At 31.4% G+C, this 20208-nt stretch overlaps 9 protein-coding genes across 9 annotated transcripts; 4 read left to right on the forward strand and 5 right to left on the reverse strand.

Annotated features, from left to right (window-relative positions):
- Positions 1-179: 179 nt before the first annotated feature.
- Positions 180-1424, reverse strand: cgd6_3200 (hypothetical protein; the record flags this gene model as incomplete). Its single annotated transcript, XM_627665.1, has 1 exon — positions 180-1424. A coding segment is annotated over one exon (1245 nt), but the record flags the coding sequence as incomplete, so codon positions are not given.
- Positions 1425-2228: 804 nt separating this feature from the next.
- Positions 2229-3671, reverse strand: cgd6_3210 (Rok1p, eIF4A-1-family RNA SFII helicase; the record flags this gene model as incomplete). Its single annotated transcript, XM_627666.1, has 1 exon — positions 2229-3671. One exon carries the CDS (start codon positions 3669-3671, stop codon positions 2229-2231), a length of 1443 nt encoding a protein of 480 aa, XP_627666.1.
- Positions 3672-5046: 1375 nt separating this feature from the next.
- cgd6_3220 (RAS small GTpases RIC1/ypt1) lies at positions 5047-5658 on the reverse strand (the record flags this gene model as incomplete). Its single annotated transcript, XM_627667.1, has 1 exon — positions 5047-5658. The coding sequence occupies one exon, from the start codon at positions 5656-5658 to the stop codon at positions 5047-5049; it is 612 nt and encodes a 203-aa protein (XP_627667.1).
- A 528-nt stretch (positions 5659-6186) lies between these two features.
- On the reverse strand, positions 6187-7815 carry cgd6_3230 (Nop2p family of SUN/fmu RNA methylase; the record flags this gene model as incomplete). The annotated part of the gene is made up of 1 exon (XM_627668.1): positions 6187-7815. The coding sequence occupies one exon, from the start codon at positions 7813-7815 to the stop codon at positions 6187-6189; it is 1629 nt and encodes a 542-aa protein (XP_627668.1).
- Positions 7816-8304: 489 nt separating this feature from the next.
- cgd6_3240 (Gpi16p/PIG-T/SPBC1604.15 family; glycosyl phosphatidyl inositol 16 signal peptide and transmembrane domain or GPI anchor) lies at positions 8305-10062 on the reverse strand (the record flags this gene model as incomplete). The annotated part of the gene is made up of 1 exon (XM_627669.1): positions 8305-10062. One exon carries the CDS (start codon positions 10060-10062, stop codon positions 8305-8307), a length of 1758 nt encoding a protein of 585 aa, XP_627669.1.
- Positions 10063-10321: 259 nt separating this feature from the next.
- cgd6_3250 (hypothetical protein) lies at positions 10322-10999 on the forward strand (the record flags this gene model as incomplete). The annotated part of the gene is made up of 1 exon (XM_627670.1): positions 10322-10999. The coding sequence occupies one exon, from the start codon at positions 10322-10324 to the stop codon at positions 10997-10999; it is 678 nt and encodes a 225-aa protein (XP_627670.1).
- A 1009-nt stretch (positions 11000-12008) lies between these two features.
- On the forward strand, positions 12009-14639 carry cgd6_3260 (conserved hypothetical protein; the record flags this gene model as incomplete). The annotated part of the gene is made up of 1 exon (XM_627671.1): positions 12009-14639. The coding sequence occupies one exon, from the start codon at positions 12009-12011 to the stop codon at positions 14637-14639; it is 2631 nt and encodes an 876-aa protein (XP_627671.1).
- Positions 14640-15004: 365 nt separating this feature from the next.
- cgd6_3270 (26S proteasome-associated Mov34/MPN/PAD-1 family. JAB domain.) lies at positions 15005-15952 on the forward strand (the record flags this gene model as incomplete). The annotated part of the gene is made up of 1 exon (XM_627672.1): positions 15005-15952. The coding sequence occupies one exon, from the start codon at positions 15005-15007 to the stop codon at positions 15950-15952; it is 948 nt and encodes a 315-aa protein (XP_627672.1).
- A 995-nt stretch (positions 15953-16947) lies between these two features.
- Positions 16948-20040, forward strand: cgd6_3280 (glycogen branching enzyme (1,4-alpha-glucan branching enzyme); the record flags this gene model as incomplete). Its single annotated transcript, XM_627673.1, has 1 exon — positions 16948-20040. One exon carries the CDS (start codon positions 16948-16950, stop codon positions 20038-20040), a length of 3093 nt encoding a protein of 1030 aa, XP_627673.1.
- Between the last annotated feature and the right edge of the window lie 168 nt (positions 20041-20208).

A 20208-nucleotide genomic window follows, 5' to 3' on the forward strand; every position in this document is an offset into this window, starting at 1 on the left:
AAGTCATAAGGTTTATTCATGATATACTTTCAATTGTGATATTTACTCTAGGATTTGCCTTTATCAGTCTTTTTCCCAATTGTTCAGTTAATTCTGTTAATTCTTTGATATAGTTTTGTCTGAAAATATATTTTAAAGATTAAGCTATAGTCATAAGTTAGAAATCAGATTACTCCAACTTACCTTTCTTCTTCGTATCTTTTCTTGGATATATTTTTCAAAATATTCTTTATTTTGAGTAATCTTTGTTTACTCTCTAAAATTTGATCTTCTGTATTACTTAACTCTCTCTGTTTCTTAAGTAACTCAGAATTAAGCATTCTAGCTTTGTTAATCTTTTCATTAATTTCAATTTGAATCTCTTGTATTTTATTTGAATTCAAATCTTGTTCTGATAACTTTTGTTTTATTATCTCAATTTCATCTATCAAACTATTTTTTGTTATCATCAACTCTCCATTTTCTCTTATATAAACTGATATATTAAAATGACTATCATTTAGTTTATTATTGGCTTCCATAATAATTTCTTCATCATCAAATACCTCATGAATATTGAAATCTCTTTTTGTTTCCCACAAGTACTTTATTACTCGAATTTTTTCATCTAGTCCAGATAACTGAATTTTTATTGCATTCATTGTTGACTGGATCTTATTCAAATTTGAATCCTCAATTGTATTCTTTCCTTTTATACTGATTAATTGTTCATTTAACTTTTCTATTATTTCAATTTTCTTGCTTTCCTCACTTTTCAATTGCAATATTTGCTTTTTATTAATTAATATTTTCTTATTCAATTGTTCAATCTTTATTTTTGTATCCTTTCCTGCTCGAATCAGCTTATCTCTCTCAGTTTCTAAACTTTTTACCATCTTTTTCTTTTGTTCGTTAATTTGAGCATACTCTGTTCTTACTGACAATATTGCAGTATTCTCCATTGACATCATTCCAAGTATACATCTTGTATTATCCTCCAGCTCTTTTAATGTATCCTCTAAATTTATTATTTCTTTCCTTCTCATTTTTGAACAAGATTCTAATGCAACAGTATTTAACTGTTTTATCATTAATTCATGTGATAACTCCTCATTCTTTTTTATTACATTACTTAAATTCCTATCACAATTTATCTTCATTCCCACCTTCTCTTTGAGCTCCTCTTCATTTGTAATCAACCTAGATGATAATTCAGCAATATCATCCTCAATAAGCTTCAATTGACTTTTATAATCCTCCTCTTTACTTGATAATCTACTCGTTTCATTCATATAGTCGGATATCAAATCTTTAATTTCTTTAAAATTTTTTTTTACTTCAAAATATGTACTATTTTTCATCGTTTCTATTGATTTTCTTACTCCTACTATAATCTCTTTTTCCTTTTGATACTCATCTTGAATTATCGTAAATTTTGACCAAATCTAAAACATAAAAAATTAGTAATTAATTTCTATCTTTTTTTCCTTCCAAAATCAAAGTTTTCAACCCAAATTGGTTAAATACTTCAAGTACTATGGTTCATTAAAAAAAAGAACTTACCTTTTTAAGATTTTCATTGTTGTTTAATACTCTTTCAAATCTATGATAAAGCTCTTTAGCCTCACTTGGAGTTACTTCCTTATTATTTATATAATTTTGGACATATTTTGAAATTTTTGAATTCAACATCATTTAATTAATATTCCTGCTAATATTATTACCCATCAAAACAAATATATTATAGCTTTCTCTAAAAAATTGATTTGATTTTATCCAATGAGAAATTTAATTAATTCCTAATTTTCCGTTCCTTGCTTTTCTATTTACAGCTTTCAACATTTATTTTAATAATTTAATCATAAAACTTGTCGAAAAATTGCAAAAATACTCAATTTTACTCAATTTCTATTTTTTACTCTTTTTTTAGTACTTTGTCGCATCTGCATTATGGGCCGCATGCAATTTGCAACTAACCTTGCAATAATTTGCCCGGTATGCAACTGGCGTTGTCCACATGCAAATTATTATTACTAATAACATCGGTATGTGCAAGTTTGCATGTAAACGAGCGCAAAAAAAAAAATATTACGTAATGTAAAAATATACAAAACAAAAATACACGTGTCAAAATATATGTTAAATAAAATGGTTTATAAAAAATAAAAAATTTACTTAATATTTGAAGAAAGTATGAGAAATCAAATTATCGTATTTTATTGTAAGTAGTCAGAAAGATGCTTAAGTAGTCAAATTTTTTTCTTAAAATGTGACTTTTTGATATTGTTGAGCTTAACTTTGAGCATCCAAGAAGGTACATCTGCGCCAGAAGACTTTATAACCTTTGCAATGGACTTAATTTTTGGAATGTCTCTTAAAGTAAAGAAGGTTATTGCATATCCAGTTCTTCCAGCACGGCCACAACGTCCCACTCTATGAATATAATTACTTGGAGAATGAGGGAAATCATAGTTAACTACGCAAGAAACGTTCTTAAAATCAACTCCTCTAGCCATTAAATCAGTGCAAATTAATATCCAAATCTTACCAGTCCTAAACCTCTGAATAATGTTATCTCTCTTTACTTTTGGCATATCAGAATGTATAGCTTCCACAATCAAGTTATCATACATAAGTTTCTTAAAGAGTCTTTGAGCATCATCCTTGCTGTTTGTGAATACAAGAGTAGGAAGCATTATTTTGCCTTGCTTAATAAGTTGTCTTAATGATTCAATTTTTGCATCATCTTTTGTGACACAAACAAGCTCTTGAATGATGGTACTTGAAGCAGCTAATCTATGGCCAAGTGTTACTTTCACTGGAGATTTCATTATAGAATCTGCTAAATTTATTACAATTTGAGGTAATGTTGCAGAAAATGCTGCAATCTGAACCTTTCCACCCTTTGGAATATTTGAATGTGATAGTATTTCATCAATTTGAGGAGCAAAACCCATATCCAATAACTTATCAACTTCATCTAAAACAATCATTGAGCATCCTTGCAAATTAATTATATTATTACGACAAATATCTGCTAAACGATATGGAGTTGAAACCGCTATATCTAACCTCTTTGTGTTACTTTCTTGAGCTTTATCAATCTTGCCACTAATATATCTGCAACGATACTTTTTGCCATGAATATCTAAAATTATCTTAATCTCACGAACTATTTGCTGTGCTAACTCTCTTGTTGGACTTAAAATCAAGTTTGCACAGTATACTTTATCATTTTTTAATCTGCCAAGTATTGGAAGTATATAACATAAAGTTTTTCCCGAACCTGTTGGAGATTGTACAAGCAAATCAACTCCAGAAAATAGCAGAGGGATTACCTGAGACTGGATTGCTGTTGGCTTTTGGTATTTCAATATGTTCATTATATTATCTAAAACCCAATCTGGAAGATTTCCACATTCTTTTATTTCTTTAAATGTTAGTAATGGCATAGTCTTATTGTCTCCATCTACTGCTATATTCATTGAATTCCTCTTATCAATAATATATTCCTCATTTATTATCGTTTCTCCTTTACTTTCTTTATCTTCTTTTTCAAAATTCTCTACGGAATTGCCATATTCTTCCAATCTTGCTTTTTCATAAGATATCTTCTCCCAAAGCTCTCTAGATTTTCTTCCGTTTGTAAATGATGTACCTGAAGCCAAAATTGAGAATGATGAACGATCCATTCTTAGTTTGTTATTGTAACTATTGCCACTAACTTATGCTTTAAGCTTTATTTAATAATTTTCTAAGCTAATACCTAATAAGAACTTTCCAATTATTATTTAGTCTCCAAATACAGCTTTCGTTATTTATCTAACTTTCTTTTTTTTTTATTTCCGAGAAAACTCCTTAAAGGCATACTTAACCTCTAATTTATATTATAAGATTCCTACGAATATTGGCGCCAAAAGTCAAATTATACAAATATTGGTTGAGTTGAATAATGCATTAAGAATAAAATAAATTCAAAATAAAAAGAAACATATTATAAAAATATAATTATAGTTAGAAAAATGGTTAGCCTTACAAGTAATTCTATTATTAAAAATAACAATGTAAGTTGAACTGTACTAAGGACTTAAGATGCTTTAACTTCAAGTTAGCTAGTAATAGCAAGAGAAAAGTCAAGAAGATTATCAGAATTCCTTTTATTTCACTAAAAAGATTTTCAAACCTAACATGTAATTTTAATTCATCACTTAAACCAACTTGACATCAATCCCTCAAACTTGAAATCTGTTCTGTCCTCAATATCATTTCAAAATAAGCATTAAAATAAAATAGAGAATTCCAATTTAGTATCCTCAATAAGCCTTATAGATGCTAAAAATAGTTTAAATTAATTAAGTTAACTCAAAATATTTATTTCTTTAATAGTTTTAATGGTTCATCAGAAATTTGAGCGAAGATTTCTGTTTTCAACTGCTATTTAACAGATTCAATAGGGGAATCTTTGTTTCATCATATTAAACCATTAATGACATTATAAACTTACATTTTAATTTAAACCTTGAAAAAAAATAAGAGAATATTTACTTCTGATTCATTTTGTCCCAAATAAATTTTTAGTACTCCGTGAAATACCAATTAAGACAAAAATCCAGAATGGCGCCAATTGTCATGGATGTGGCGCCAGAACATGCAATTTGAAGAAACCATTCAGAGAATGTTTTGAAGCAACATCAAGAATGGCAATATAGAAAAGAAGCAAGAAATCCGTATGGGAAATACAAGTCATACACCGAAAGAAAATAGTAAAAACACGGTTTAAGTCATGAAATCTTTAATGACATTGCAATTGTATGCTATCTAAAAAAATATATATGTAGGTAACAAGTTCAAAGTAATGTTGCAAAGCTAATAATATTCAAACTCAAAATTGAAAATAGATACTGGAAAACTTTATATCAATTTAGCAATTTATAATATGTAACCATGTGTGTTCCTAATGGATAGTAGCATTGTAAGTATCAACACTTGCAATAATAATCTAAACGTTATTCCATATAAATAAAAACCAAAAGTGTCAATTCTACATAAGAGCTACAAGTGCAATATTTATGAGCAGCATCCGCCTTGTCTAATTGGCTGAGCTCCTGCTAACTTGGGACCTTGTTGCGCAGAGCCCCTTGTATTCTGACTATTCACTTGAACTCTCTTCTTGATCTCACCAGCCATTGTATGGAATGCTTGCTCAACATTATAAGCGTTTTTAGCAGAAGTTTCTATAAATTTTATTCCATGAGAATCTGCAAGTTCTCTTCCCTCGTCTGATGTTACCACTCTCTTGCTCACAAGATCGCACTTATTACCTACTAACAATTTATTAACATTCTCCATTGCGTATCTATCAATCTCTTGGATCCATTGTTTAACATTATCAAAAGAATCTCTATCTGTAACATCATAGACAATAATGATTCCATGTGCCCCTCTATAATAACTAGAAGTAATTGTTCTAAACCTTTCTTGTCCTGCAGTATCCCAAATCTGTAACTTTACTGTCTTATTCTCCAAACTTATTGTTCTTATCTTGAAATCAACCCCAATTGTTGAAATATAACTGTCAGTATAGGTGTCATCAGCAAATCGTAAGAGTAAGCATGATTTACCTACACCACTATCTCCTATTAAAAGTAGTTTGAATAAGTAGTCGTACTCAGGATTCATCTGAACCTATTATCCTGAGAAACTCTAAATTTTATATATTGTAATCACTTGATCCTTCCCTTATGTATCACCCTTACAACACAAAAAAAATTATCCTTTTCACTCAAGTTAGCGCTGAAGACGCCAGTAATTTGTATGGTTAAAATGCTTTTTTTCCCTCAAATTCACAATTTATGCTAGCCTCCAAAAAATGTGGTTCACAGATGGCGGGTTTTGTGGCGCCAAGAGTTCAAATTTTGTTATAATTTAATTTAAAATACTAATTAACTATGAAAAAACAAATATTGAAATAATAAAAATATTTTTAAAAAAAGTTATTATAGTTATCTTTAATACCTCAAAAAACAACTAAGTGGGTTAAAAATACAAAGTGAGCTACCTGAGAAACTTCCTTGTCTGTGGTTGGTTTACCAATATATAAATTAGTCTTGGAATTTGCTTCTCCCCACATATTATAATTTAATGGTGCACGTAATTTTGTGGCGCCAGAGTCATGCATGTAAAATAGTGTATTGGATTTTGCATGCGCTAGTTTACTTTGACATTGGGCTTTTTATGCAAGGGTTGTGAGCTTGATTTATCAGAATTCTGTTTAAGAGAACGAGAAAGCATTCTGTCTCTCTTACCGGGTTTATTCTTTGACTTTTTAATAGGTGAAATGGTGTTAAGAATTTTAGAATCTCCTGAAGTATTTTTGATTTGTTCTTGTTTAGAATAATCAGAGTCAGCTACTGGATCAATCTTGTGTATAAGATCATTAGTCCATTTTTCTTTGCCCCAAGTCTTGATGTAGCTATTTGACTTGCTTCTGTCTTTTTTAATTTGTTTAGGAATATCATTCGAAATCTTTTTAAGCTTAGCAACGAAGAAGCCATCCATATTATTGAGATGAGGGTATATTCTTCTAGTATATGTGGAAATTGTAGGATTAAATCTATGCTCCCTAAACTTGGAGATACCATTTGATCCAATTTCAACTCCTAAAGGAACCAACTTAACATGACGAGTTCTTAAAATATAGTCAATAACCATCTCATTTTCCTCAATAGAAATAGAACAAGTAGAATAAACAATATACCCACCTGTTTTGCTATTAGCATCAACCATATCAACAGCAGCTTTAAGGAGTTCCTTTTGCAACAAAGAGTGTTGAGCCAACTCTTTAATGCTTCTCTTTACCTTAACAGATGGATCCCTTGCAATAATTCCAAGACCTGTGCATGGAGCATCAAGTAGTACTCTATCAAGTTTTGGAAGGAATGATCCTAACTCCTTACCATCCATATTAACTACAATACTATTATTAATACCCATTCTATGAAGATTAGCAATCAAACCAGTACATCTGTCCTTTCTTAAATCATTTGCATATAATATGCCAGAGTTCTTCATTAATTGTCCAATATAAGTTGTTTTACCACCTGGAGCTGCTGCCATATCAAGAATCTTCTCTCCTGGTTGAGGGGCTAATGCCATAACTGGAATAAGACTAGAAGCGCTTTGAATCATATAATGTCCGGCAAGATACTCTGGAGTTGCACCAATTGGAACACTACTCGAATATATTGTAAGTCCAACCTTGGTCCATTCACCTGTAGGATCTACGTTTGCACCTCTAGAAATCAATTTCTGTGCCAAATCTCTTCTTCTACTCTTAAGCATATTGGTTCTAATTGTTAAAGGTCTCTTATTTTCATTTGCCTCAAAGAAATCTAAAGCTTCTTTTGGAGAAAACAAGTTTAATATGTAGTTTGTAAGCTCAGTATTATATCCATATAGGATTGATATATCATCCGCTAATTTATCCATCAATTCACTTCTGGATGCTTTTTTTGAGTTTAAGCCTTTATATTCTATAGTGGCTTTACCTGGACCTTTTGAGTCCAAATACTCAACTATTGATTCTACTCTTGATTTTATTGTTTCCAAATCTTCACCAGTAACTCTTAATCCAAATGGGCCAATAGTATCGTCATCACCTTTCTTAATATTTATGGCAATTTCATCTTCATCATCCCTTTCTTGATCAAAATTTGTTACAAATTCGTCATTTATCTCCTCTCCTTCCTCAGATTGTAAATCAGAATCTGAAAATCCCTCGTTTGAGAAATGATCTTCAGTCTCCGAATCCGTAGATAATACGTCCTTACCCTTCATTTTTCAATTTATATATGTTACCTTTTATGCTAATTTACCTACAAACTTCGGCTAATATCTAAAAAGTTTCACCCTTGAATGGCAACTAAATCAATACTTTGATTCTGCCTTACTTTATTATTATTATTGGCTTCTCTTAAATATCTTCCAAGTTTATTTTACTTATTCAATAAGTTCAACCTAGAAGCAATTTTGACCGGTTTAACTAATTTTTTATGCTCTAGTCATCTATCAAATTCTATCTAAATTATCAAATTTGACTATTGCTTTTTTATTTCTATATTATTTAATTTCTATCATTTCACCGTTGGCGCCCAACCAGTAGGTACCGCATGTAGCTACCGGTATATAAGCCATGTTGGCGCCCATTTTCATTTAAAATAATTGATTAATCAAATGTGTGGAAAAATAAATATAAAATTAAAAAGTAATAAAAATTTAAATTATATTGATCAAAATTGATTTGTATTCAACTTTTCTTAGTATTAATTAAAATATAGAAATGTTTTTGAGACTGAGTTGAATAGGCCTGGTTGTAATTACTATTCCAAAAATTATAAAAGCGCTTGTAATTGCGACAACATTGAAAGTCATTGTATGGTCTAAAAAAACCGTTGGAATTATATTTATGTTGTGATATATAGTTTTATAATCATTATTATTTTCCTTTAAATCTTCTTGAATTTTCCAATAAGATAGTGAAGGAGGAGATATCTGCCCTCTTTTAAGCTTTGCACCAAGATATACAAGTGGGAGAAAGTATTTTTGAAATTTGAATATAACAATAACATTTGTATTTGGAGTTAAATCGATACAAAAGTTTACCAATATATTTTCTGATTTATAAATCTTAATATTTAGAAACTGTAAGGCTTTAAAAGAGTCCAAAATTAGAATATCATCATTTTTGTTATGTATATCTATAATATTTTTGATCACTTTGGATCTTGCTAATAAGACTCGGGTATTGTAGAACCAAGGATTAATATATCTTGGGAACTGCTCCCAGTGACAAATTCTTATTGTTTTCTTAGAAAGAAGATTATCAAAAGCAATTATTAAACTTCCTTCTGTTCTATCATTCTTAATGTCATTTCCTATTACTGACTTGACATAGGATCTATCTATATGTAAAAAGTTTAACTTTGACTTATTCTCAAGTTGTTCCCGAGGATGTAAAGCAGAAATATCTTTGATCCATTTTAATCCACATACTTGTTTTAAAAACTCTAAACTTAATTTTATTGTTGTGTTATTTAGGTTTAATGTATTCATCTCTAAGCTAAATAGATCCTCATGTATTGGGTGTTTATATGGAACAATATTGCAAATATCGTTATTTTCATGATCTAATACATTTTTTTTCAGAGGTATACTATTTAAAAAATAACTAATCTTGGACTCTGCAACAACTGAACAAATAAAATCTTTGTAATCTGGTTCTTCAAGATCAATCAATGACCATAAAGTCTTGTTTTGCTCCTTTTCTATTGTATATAAAGGTTTTCCTTTCAAAACTATATTAAAGAAGATCCTGAAATATGCTTTTTTTCCTCTTTTCTTGAGCTCTAATCCTATTGATTTGTACGATGCTTTTACAAAAGAATCCAATGATATATTCTTGAGTATGCCATAAGATCCTATTTTACTTGAAAAGTCTAAAGTTGTACAAGGAAGTAACTTTCTCCAGCAATTCAAATTATCCATACATAAAGTATCGTCATAGTTATTACATATTTGTCTATTTAAACCGGTACCTTTCTTAATTTGAGTACAACTCTTTTCTCTATCTAATGAATTACTAAAGACTGTCAAAGAATTACACATCATCGAAGAAACTCTAGTTAATATGGATGACCATAACTCTTCTGAAACTAAGCTTGCATCTGAAAACCCCAGATTTAATATTGAACCTGTAGTATAAATATCAACAGGAGGTTCTCCCCAGTTAACTGTTCTCCACATTCCTTGTGTTGAAACTACTAACAAATCGTCAAGTAAAGGAATCTGCAATAATCCCAAAAGTTCATTTGGAATAAACTTATCATCTTTATTGGTCAAATTATTATCTACTTCTATCTCCAACTCGTATCCTAAAAAATATTTAGTTTTATGAGGTAGTCTATTAATTGTAGTCTTTTCCAGATACTTTTCCCTATTTTCGTTACTTTGAACAAATCCAACTAATACTATAAATATCAAAGATATTGTCAAGAAACTCATTTTGAATAAACTCATGTCCTTCATAAGGACCTTCCCACACTCAAAAAGTCTCCAAGCTCCTCCCTTCTCTTTAACTCAAATTATACTCTTTCAATTCCTCTTCAAACCTTAACTATATTTCCTTTTATTAATTAAAATGTTTTGGCGGGCTTTCTGGCATCAAAGAAATTTTACAAAAACTTGAAATCAAGTTAAGAAGTAGAAATAATGAAATTTTGATGTGTTCTTTGTGTGAATTAGATGAATAGAGCAAAGTACTTTTAATCTGATTAAGAATACAGAGATGTCAGATGTTAGTGAAAATACGCTCAAGATTATTAAAGCAGCAAATAGGTCTCTTCAGCTTCATCAAGATAGGCTAGGAAAGACAAAAATAGCAGAGAATAAGGAGAACTCTCAATTTAAGAGCCAAAATAAAATAGAACTTGGGGATGAAAAGTCTTCAAGATTAAAGACTAAGCGAGTAAATTCAAAAAAAGAGATAGAAATAGTAACAAAGAAGCAACATGACGAGGAATCAATAGAAAAAACTCAAGAAAAAGTCAGAGAACTTGAAGACCAGATCTCTAAAATACTGGAATATTCATCAGTACTTGAAGAAACTTTAAAAAAAAATATTGACCAAACAAACAAAATTAATAAGAACCATTGCTGTTGCAATCAGCAGACCCACAATAAGAAACTTGACAAATTAATGATTGCTGATATAGTAAAAGATGTTGTTTACTCACTAAATAGAAAGAAAATACAACCCCAAGTCAAACCCTACATTATTCACACTAAAACACAATCAAAAATTAATTCTAATCTATCAATTTACACATCAACCGTGGAATATCTTTCAAACTTCATCCTAGAACTATGTATTGATGATATTCTAACCTCTTTAGACACTTCCATACACAATTTTTCTGTCAAACTTGTAAAAGGAAAGTATTTTGAAACTGAGACCATCCCATAAATACTTGGCGCCATGTGGCGGGAACTCTGGGAAATTAAGAGTAATTGGATAAGCTTGAGTAAATAAATTAAAGCAAGATAGGAAAAAAATAATAAGGAATTCAAAATTTAAAGAATTGGCCATAAGAGAAAGATTTTTAGGAGTATTTCTTAAGTAAGAGTATAAAAAGAAGATGTTAAGCAAGGTACTTAGTTCTATAGTTTTTTGTCTGGTTAGTTTGTTTTGTTTTGCAAACGTAAGTTTAATAATTACACAACAAAAGTTGTGAAAAGAATAGGAATAAAATTTAACTTTAACCTATTTTGTTTTGTTTTTTAGGCTCAATCTGTACCAAGAGATGCAACAAGTATACAAATTACACTCTGGTTGAGTGTTTCTCTGGTTGCAACTTTGATAGTCTTTTTATATTTTATGATTAAGACTGCTCCAAATACTGGAAGAGACCCCTTGTTGAATATGAGAATTAAATCTGAGGCAGATAAATCAAAGTAAGCCATCTATTAGATAGCTTAATTGAAATAGTTATTATTTGTGAGCAAGCAATAGCATCCATAGAATTTTAAGCTCCGCATTATATTCAGAATGTCTTTCTTTTATATCTATCTCTTTATATAATTATGAAATATCTTCCATAATTGTCCCACATATTATTAATTTTGTATTACTACTTAAATCTACCATTCTTCCCTTTGCTTTTTTTTTCCCCTTTTTCATCCATATTTTCTTCTATTATAGGTACCTTATTATGTTTTGGCGCCAAAATAATACATGATCCTGTGAGTAGGAAAAGTGGTTGAAAAGGAAAAATTGAAGAGAATTTGTGATTAGGGAAATAAAGTAGCTTCTTATTTTTTTCTTGTAATAATTTTGAGGTTTGAATAATGAAATAGATTTCCCAGATCTTGGATTTTTTTTATTATTACAGAAATAAACTTGCAAGTAATTTTGGAAATGAGATTTCAAGTTCTGGGTTGAATAAGTGATTGAAAAGACAAAAAAGAAAATTAAAATGAGCTCTGAAAGAAAACACTGCATTCATGTAATAGCAGCCAAGAAGTTTCTACAAAGCTTCTTAAAGCTCCCTGAGGAAGCTCTAAGAGAGGACTTTGATATATGTTATAACAATCAATGCAATTCCCAAAATAAGTCTAAAATTGAATACTTTGGGATCCCAAGAAAAGAATGTCAAATACCACACGAATTTGTTGGTATTGGACTTAATACTGGAGAAAATGTCCCTTTTGAAATGAAAAAAGTTACTAAAATGAAGAATCCAACAAATAGTAATCAGATTGATAAGTTATTGGGAGATATTGGTGAGCCTACATATAGAGAAATTGCAGTTCGTCAGGAAGACTCTAGAAAGGCAATTAGAGAGATTTTTACTTTGTCCCATGAGATAGAAAAGGATTTAAGAGATAATATTACTCATAGATCTCGATCAATAGCTTTTTGTCCAGAATCTGAGTTCAATAACGAAAATGAGTACAATCTAAATTCTGTTGAAGTATCTAATAATAGTAATAGATCCAAAATACTCAATTGGTTTAGAGATCAAAAACCAATTTGGGATGAAGAAGACTATTTTGTAAAGAGTGAATTGTTTAGGTCAACCCCAGACTGGAAAAGACTTGAGACTTATAAAGACCTAATTAGTTGTGAATGGGGATCTGCAAAGGTTTTGATGATTATTCAATTCTGGCAGACTTCTTTAACATTTACAGACAGGCTAGTTAATAATAGAGATTCTTCTATTATAGAGTATGTTGGAGGAAATGAAGAGAGTTGTTTACCTTTGAGAATACTAATCAAGTTTGAAAGAAAAACATTAAAAGATAAAGATAGAGAGAAACCAATTAATGAAACAAAGACTTTACATTTTGAAGAAAAGTTGGAGATGAGACAAATGAAAGATACTCAAATTAGTCATGAGACAAGTAAAATAAGAAGAAAGGATCCAAATGAATATAGCTCAAGCTTAGAATCATTATCAGAGGATGAGATCTTAACTAATAAAGATCATGAGACACAAACCAATCAAATTAATATAAAGTATTTGGAGATGGTCAAGTACATTCAAGGAAAAGACAAATCCAAGGAATTTAAGTTTCTCGAAAATAGATTCAAAGATTCAGATAAATCACATTGCTATTTATATATTGAAAATAAAAAAGATTTCTTCCTTAAGCTTCAAACTAAATATGATAAGGAAATTATCCATATGATTAAAACATGTATTAAAGGTAGAAAGTATGATAATGAAAATAAGCTTTGGTTGCTTCCAATTGATACAATTTATGAATCAGTTCGTATAGTTGAATTTCTTGGAGGAACTATTGACAAGAATGTTTTGGCTCTATTAGTAAACGGAAACAAAACAGATTTGGATCATGAACTAATGTTTTCTACAGATGAACTGGATAACTGGAAAAATCTGTTACCAAAATCTTCTCAAGGAACATGGTATAGGTTAAGTATTAAATTTCATTTGAACATTTTAAATGAAATATATAGAGGAAATACTGAAAGGTTCAAAGATCATACATTTAAGCTCACATTTTTTAAAGAGGGAATTGATGAACATTACCATAGTGAGTTAATTAAGACTCTTAGAAATAACAAGATTTCAATGAAGTGGGACACAAATGAAAAGAGTTGGAAAATACCGATAGATCAATTCACAAAAGTAATTAGTACATGTAGAGGAAGTCTAGAGTTTTACTTTTCTAGCATGTTTGACCATATAGTATTTAAACAAGCACAAGAAATGATTAAGAATCCAAACTTTCAAAATAAGAGAAAAGAATATGGATTAAATAATTCAATTAAGAAGAAGAGACTGACAGCATCAGAATCAGATGAAGAAGAAACAATAAGAAGTAGCCAAAGGATTAGATATGATGAAGATGATGATGAAGAAAACATTGATTTAGGAAGAAACGAACAAGCTTTAATTCTAAGCTGTCTTGGGAAAGATGACCATGATAATAGAAGACTTGAGGTAAAAATATCAAATATGATTAGAAATATGAAGACTCCTAAACATATTGATAAGATTGAATTTGTGCTTTGGCCTAGGCATTACAAAGACTGGGAATCTATTTCATTTCTAGTATTATCAAAAGATTTCATAATGAACGTTTACCATCCAAAACTACTTTTATCTATTGTAAGCAATGTAATGATTGTCTCAGAAGGAATGATTGATTATTTAACAAAGAAGAATACTTGGCCTGATAATTCATTTGAAACCAAATTCGAACTTGTCAAAGGACTTCCTTCTTTAGAATCTAGACTCTACATTAGCGAAGGGATATTTTGTAAAACAAAACTATTTATTGTTGGACCACCAGGAAATAATCATTTCAAATTATGTACTCGTTTAGCTACCTTAGGAAATGCTTCGTTTGTACAAGATCCATTATTAGCGGACTATATAATAATTTGTGATGAATCAGACCCAAATGCTTTGAAAATTAAGAAATCAGTACCTAAAAAGCAAGCAAGTAAAGTACAAAACACACATGGAGAGACTCATTCAATTCAGGTGACTCCAAAATGGGTATATGATGTAGTTTTAGATTTTACCATTATTAAGCCAACTTCCAAACGAAATCATAAAGCCTGGATGATTGAGTAAATGGTGAATATATTAGGTGCAGATGATTAACTTTTTTCCATTTAGTTTATACTTTTGTCCAAAATAAAGCTGATAAATTTGACAATTTTTCTTTAACTCAAAAATTTGTTATAAGCATGACTCCTTTTCTAAGATTAGATGACATGTGGCGGGTAAAATTTGGCGCTCTGGGTTGGGTTATGGGGGTTAAAATGTTTATGTGAGGCTAATAAGTACAAGTAGGGAAATAATAAGAGGAAATTGAAATTTTGTGAATCCTGGGGGGGGGGAAAAAAATTAAAGTTAAATAGGTTAAGGAGAGAATTTCTTGACAATATAGAGGAATCAAGGAGTTAGTTTGTAAGCTGGTGGTAGGTGAAAAGAAAATGTCAGGGTTTCAATCAAATATACGTAGTATGTTGGGTAATTTGCATGGATTTGGAGGTTTAATGGCACAAGATCCAGATGCTCCGATACCAGATACATCAGAACAAGTATATATATCATCATTGGCTTTATTAAAGATGTTGAAACATGGAAGAGCAGGTGTTCCAATGGAGGTAATGGGACTTTTGTTGGGAGAATTCATTGATGATTATTCAGTACGTGTAGTTGATGTATTTTCAATGCCTCAATCAGGAAATAGTGTCAGTGTAGAAGCAGTAGATCCAGTTTATCAGACGGATATGTTAGAAATGTTAAAAAGAGTTGGAAGATCAGAATTAGTTGTAGGATGGTATCACTCACATCCAGGTTTTGGTTGCTGGTTTTCAGGCACAGATGTAAGTACTCAGCAAAGTTTTGAGCAGTTAAACCCCAGAGCAGTGGGTATTGTTGTTGATCCTATTCAATCTGTGAAGGGGAAAGTTGTGATTGATTGTTTTAGATTAATTAGTCCTCACTCAGTAATTGCAGGTCAGGAGCCTAGACAGACAACTTCAAATATAGGGCATCTCCAAAAACCTTCAATAACAGCTCTAGTTCATGGACTTAATAGAAATTACTACTCTATTGCTATCAGATACAGAAAGAACCTTCTGGAACAGAAAATGCTTTTGAACCTCCACAAGCCTACATGGAGTGAGCCATTAAGATGTGACAAAGAGGAGAATTTTAACGAAAGGAACAATTCAATGATCAAGAGGATTTGTGAAACTAGCAAGCAATATCACGAATCTACCAAGCTTGGGTTATCAAAAACTTCGGAAGAATTCGAATTAGAAAATGTTGGTAAGATTGATGCCAAGAAAAGGTTGAATGCTGATGTTGAAACAGTTTTAACTGATAATATTCTCCAGATTCTTAAATCAAACATCGCTTCTTCCGTATTTTAGTCATATATTCAATCATAAAACAACACATTTTATTGCATTATTAGCACTTTTTATACACTACATTAATTTCTCTACTCTTATTATTATTATTTTTTTGCTGTTCTTGTTTTAAATAGTTTATCCACATTGCAGTTATTTTTTTAATTGCATGCATGCAATTCAATGTGGACAATACAAATGTTGTATATACCGGTAATGCAAAATTTGCAAGTAAATTACGTGTGAAGCAGATGGATAGTGAAAATGGAAGCAACTATTAATTAATTATTTAAAATAATGTAATAATTTTTTTTGGGAGAAAGAATTTTTTTTGAGTTGAGAAAATAGTGAAATAAAAGTACCAAAATTAAGGTTAAATAAAATTAGCAATGATAATATTGTCATAAATATTACGAAAAGTAATATTATAAGTGAAATTTGGAGTGGGAATATTTTAATGGGGAAAAAATCCAATAAATTGAACAGAAATTTTCAAGGCTCGTAAAAAAGTGTTAACATTTTTTCGATAGTGAGCCCCCCACAGAAATCAATAAATAGGGGGAAAATAAAGAGTGTCTATTAGGCTTAAAAGATTTATATATTTTTCTCACTGTTAAAATAAAAGTACAAATATAAAAGGAAAGTTGAAAGAATTGAAGAGTTTTTTAACTACCAACTGTTTGTATTCTTGTTTAACACGGCCTTAGAGGTGGCAAAGAGGCAGAGAAAATAAGATAGTATTCACACGGGAGAATTTTGTGAAGTGATTCAAGAAAAATAAAGGGTATAAGGCTTTAAGATATTAATTTTTAGTTAATTGGTTTATATATTATATAATTTATGGAAACATAGTATAATTTGAATACAGGGACTTCAAATACAATCTAGAGAAGATTTAAAGTGTTTATACAAAACATAATCTTTTTTTTTTGAATATAAAATAGAGATTTATGATCCATTTTTCTTTGAAATACAGATTTTAAACGTGATTCCATTGCATGAAAGGCCCGTGAGAAATGTCAACAAGAGGAGTTTTGCAAAAGTATAACATGAAGTCATTGAAAGAACAAAAGATTGACACAACATTATCGGGGAAACAAAAGACTGAATGTAAAGTAAAAAGCAGCAGCAAATTTACAGGCGAAGTATTGATAACAAGTAAGAATATATCTAGCCCAACACAGAGTCTGGAAAAGAGTGATTCACTACCTGTTTCATCAAGTGATAATTCTAGGATTGAAAGTAGTGTTCCAACTGCAGCAAATAGTCCAACTTCATATTCAAGTTCAATGGCTTCAATTCCAGATGAGCGAGGCGATATTTACGAAGCCTTGGATAGAGTTCCAGATGATGGAAAAATTCTGGACCATGATTTACATCTTTTAAATAAGGCTTTACATCCTGAACCATTTGGTGTTCTTGGGTATCAAAAGTTTGGTGATGATGGCCAATACGAATATTATGTCGTTAGAGCATGGGTCAGGAATGCTAGAAGAATTCAAATAAAAGCAATTGACTATTCATTTTCTTCTATTGGTACTAACAATACGCCTGTTGAAATGGAACAAAGATATATTGATGGTAATCCAAGTTGGATGTTTGAGAAAGCTTTTAAAACACTTAAGGAAAAGATACCTACTTGTAGAACCCACTTTTGTGGATATGACGAGAATTTGGAGAATTCTAATATTGAAAATAAGAGAATTGGAAACCAAAGCAATAAGGATGATTATTCAACCGATAAGTTTTCAGATGTTGGGTCTGAAGCTAATAATAAAGTAAACAAAAATACGATTGTTTCTAAGAAAAAAGAAATTACTGCCGATTGTAACTCGATTGTGGAAAAAACATATTCTAATGTTATTGTAAATACTCTGAATAAATCGAAAACCAATTTGGTTCCGAACAAGGAATCGCATAAAGGAAATGAAATGCCTAAGCTTGAATTGAACCAATCAAATTTGATGTCTTCAAATATTCCGAGAAATAAAAATATTAGAAGTGAAGCATGCAGTTCAGATGAAGCTTGTAATTGTTATGTGCATGACAACATTAACTCTCAAGAGTGTGTGAGAAAATTATATTACGAATTGCTTGTTGAATACAATGGAGATGATTCTGGTAAAGTCTATGCTATTAGAGATACCTATTCGTTTGGATTACTACTATCAAATGGTGATATGGAGCTTTTCCAATCTGGTAGTTGTTGGCATGTCGACAATATTCTAGGTTCCCATATTATTGAATACAATGGAGTAAAAGGGGTAAGGTTCTCAGTTTGGGCCCCCCATGCCAAATATGTTCGTGTTGTTGGAGACTGGAATTCTTGGGATGGAAGAGTAAATCCCATGCGATTTCGTCATGGCGTTGGAATCTGGGAGTTGTTTATTCCGCATCTAGGCCCAGGTGAGAAGTATGGATATGAAATACACTCTCAGTCAAACGATGTGTTTGTTAAAATTGATCCATATTCACAAGAATATGAGGTTCCTCCACGATATGCTTCCATTATTAGTGCTTGTGATGATTCATACAAAGATGAGACTGACCGTTTTCGTTGGGAGGATCAAGAATGGATAAAGAGAAGAGAGCAATTGGGTTCCAAAGGTGAGATGAGAAGGCAACCTATGTCAATTTACGAGGTTCATCTTCCAAGTTGGATGAGGAGAGAAAATGGAGACTACTTGGGATATAGAGAGATTGCCGAGAGACTTGTTGAACACGTTAAAAACCTTAACTTTACTCACGTTGAGTTCCTCCCTCTTGCTCAACATCCATTTGAAGGAAGCTGGGGATATCAAGTAACTGGACAATATGCTCCATATAGTCGTTTAGGTACTCCTGATGATTTTAAATACTTGGTTAACGAGCTTCACAAGGCCAAGATTGGAGTCTTTATTGACTTTGTTCCTGCTCATTTTTGCAAGGACGCTTGGGGATTGGTATATTATGATGGAACTCCGACTTACGAATATGGTGATCCAAGAGAAGGTGAACACAAGCAGTGGGGAACTGCTGTATTCAACTTTAGAAGAAATGAAGTTCGTTCATTCTTGCTTGGAGCTGCTTACCATTGGTTGCGTCGTTACCATATTGATGGGCTAAGAATTGATGCTGTTAGCTCAATGTTATACAGAAATTACTTAAGACCGAATGGTGAGTGGATCCCCAATGAGTTTGGAGGAGATGCAAATCTTGAAGCTGTTAGCCTTCTACAAGAGCTTAACTGGGTTATTCATAAGGAATTCCCTGGTGTTTTCACTATGGCTGAGGAAAGTACTGCTTGGCAGGGAGTTACACACAAGGATGGAGGACTTGGGTTTGATGCTAAATGGGACTTGGGATGGATGAATGATACTCTAAGTTATTTGTACACCCCCCCTGATAATAAAAGCAGTAAGCATAATAAGCTTACATTTAGAGGGCTTTACATGTCTCATGAACATTGGGTTTTGCCATTAAGCCACGATGAAGTTGTTAATGGAAAGGGAAGTTTACTTGATAAGTGTGGATTCACTGGAGCGCCTTATATGGATAGAATTAGGACATTAAAAACGCTATTTGGATATCAGGTTGGAATGCCTGGCCGTCCTTTGCTTTTCCAAGGGGCTGAAATTGCTCAAGGTAGAGAGTGGAAGGAGAATAGATCTGTTGATTGGCATGAAGGAGAGGAGGACGTGAGAAAAAAAGTCTGTATTTTCCTAAGCGATTTATTAGCTGTTTACAAGAATAACGTCAGTCTCCATGCTGGAGATGATGAATCTTGGAACTTCCAATGGGTAGATTGTGAAAACTCTCAAGATTGTATTATTGCTTTCCTTAGAAAGTACAAAGAATGGTATAACGACGTAGTGGTCGTTTGTAACTTTAGCTCAAGGCGATACAATCATTATCCAATTGGAGTTCCTCATGGAAAGGAGTGGCTTGTAATGCTTAATTCGGATGATTGGAAGTATGGAGGAGCAATGTTTGGTCCTGGAAACAACTCCACTGTTCATGCTTCTCACGGAGGGAGAGTTGGCTGGGATTATTGTCTCTGGATTGACATACCCGAGTTCTCTTGTATGTATTTAAAGCCTTTATTTAATCCTAATGAAAATGATTCATAAAAGAGAACGTTCAAAGAGAGAGAGAGAGAGAAGAAAAAAAGTAAGCAAAGAGTACTCTTTAACTCCCAGATAAATTTCATATTTTTGGATATCATATTAGAATTTAAATAATAAACTATTTGGAAATCCTTCTTTCATTTCCACATATTTCTCCCACCACCACCTTAA

Source organism: Cryptosporidium parvum, chromosome 6, assembly GCF_000165345.1.
Source record: "Cryptosporidium parvum Iowa II chromosome 6, whole genome shotgun sequence".
NCBI classification, from domain to species: Eukaryota; Apicomplexa; class Conoidasida; order Eucoccidiorida; family Cryptosporidiidae; genus Cryptosporidium; species Cryptosporidium parvum.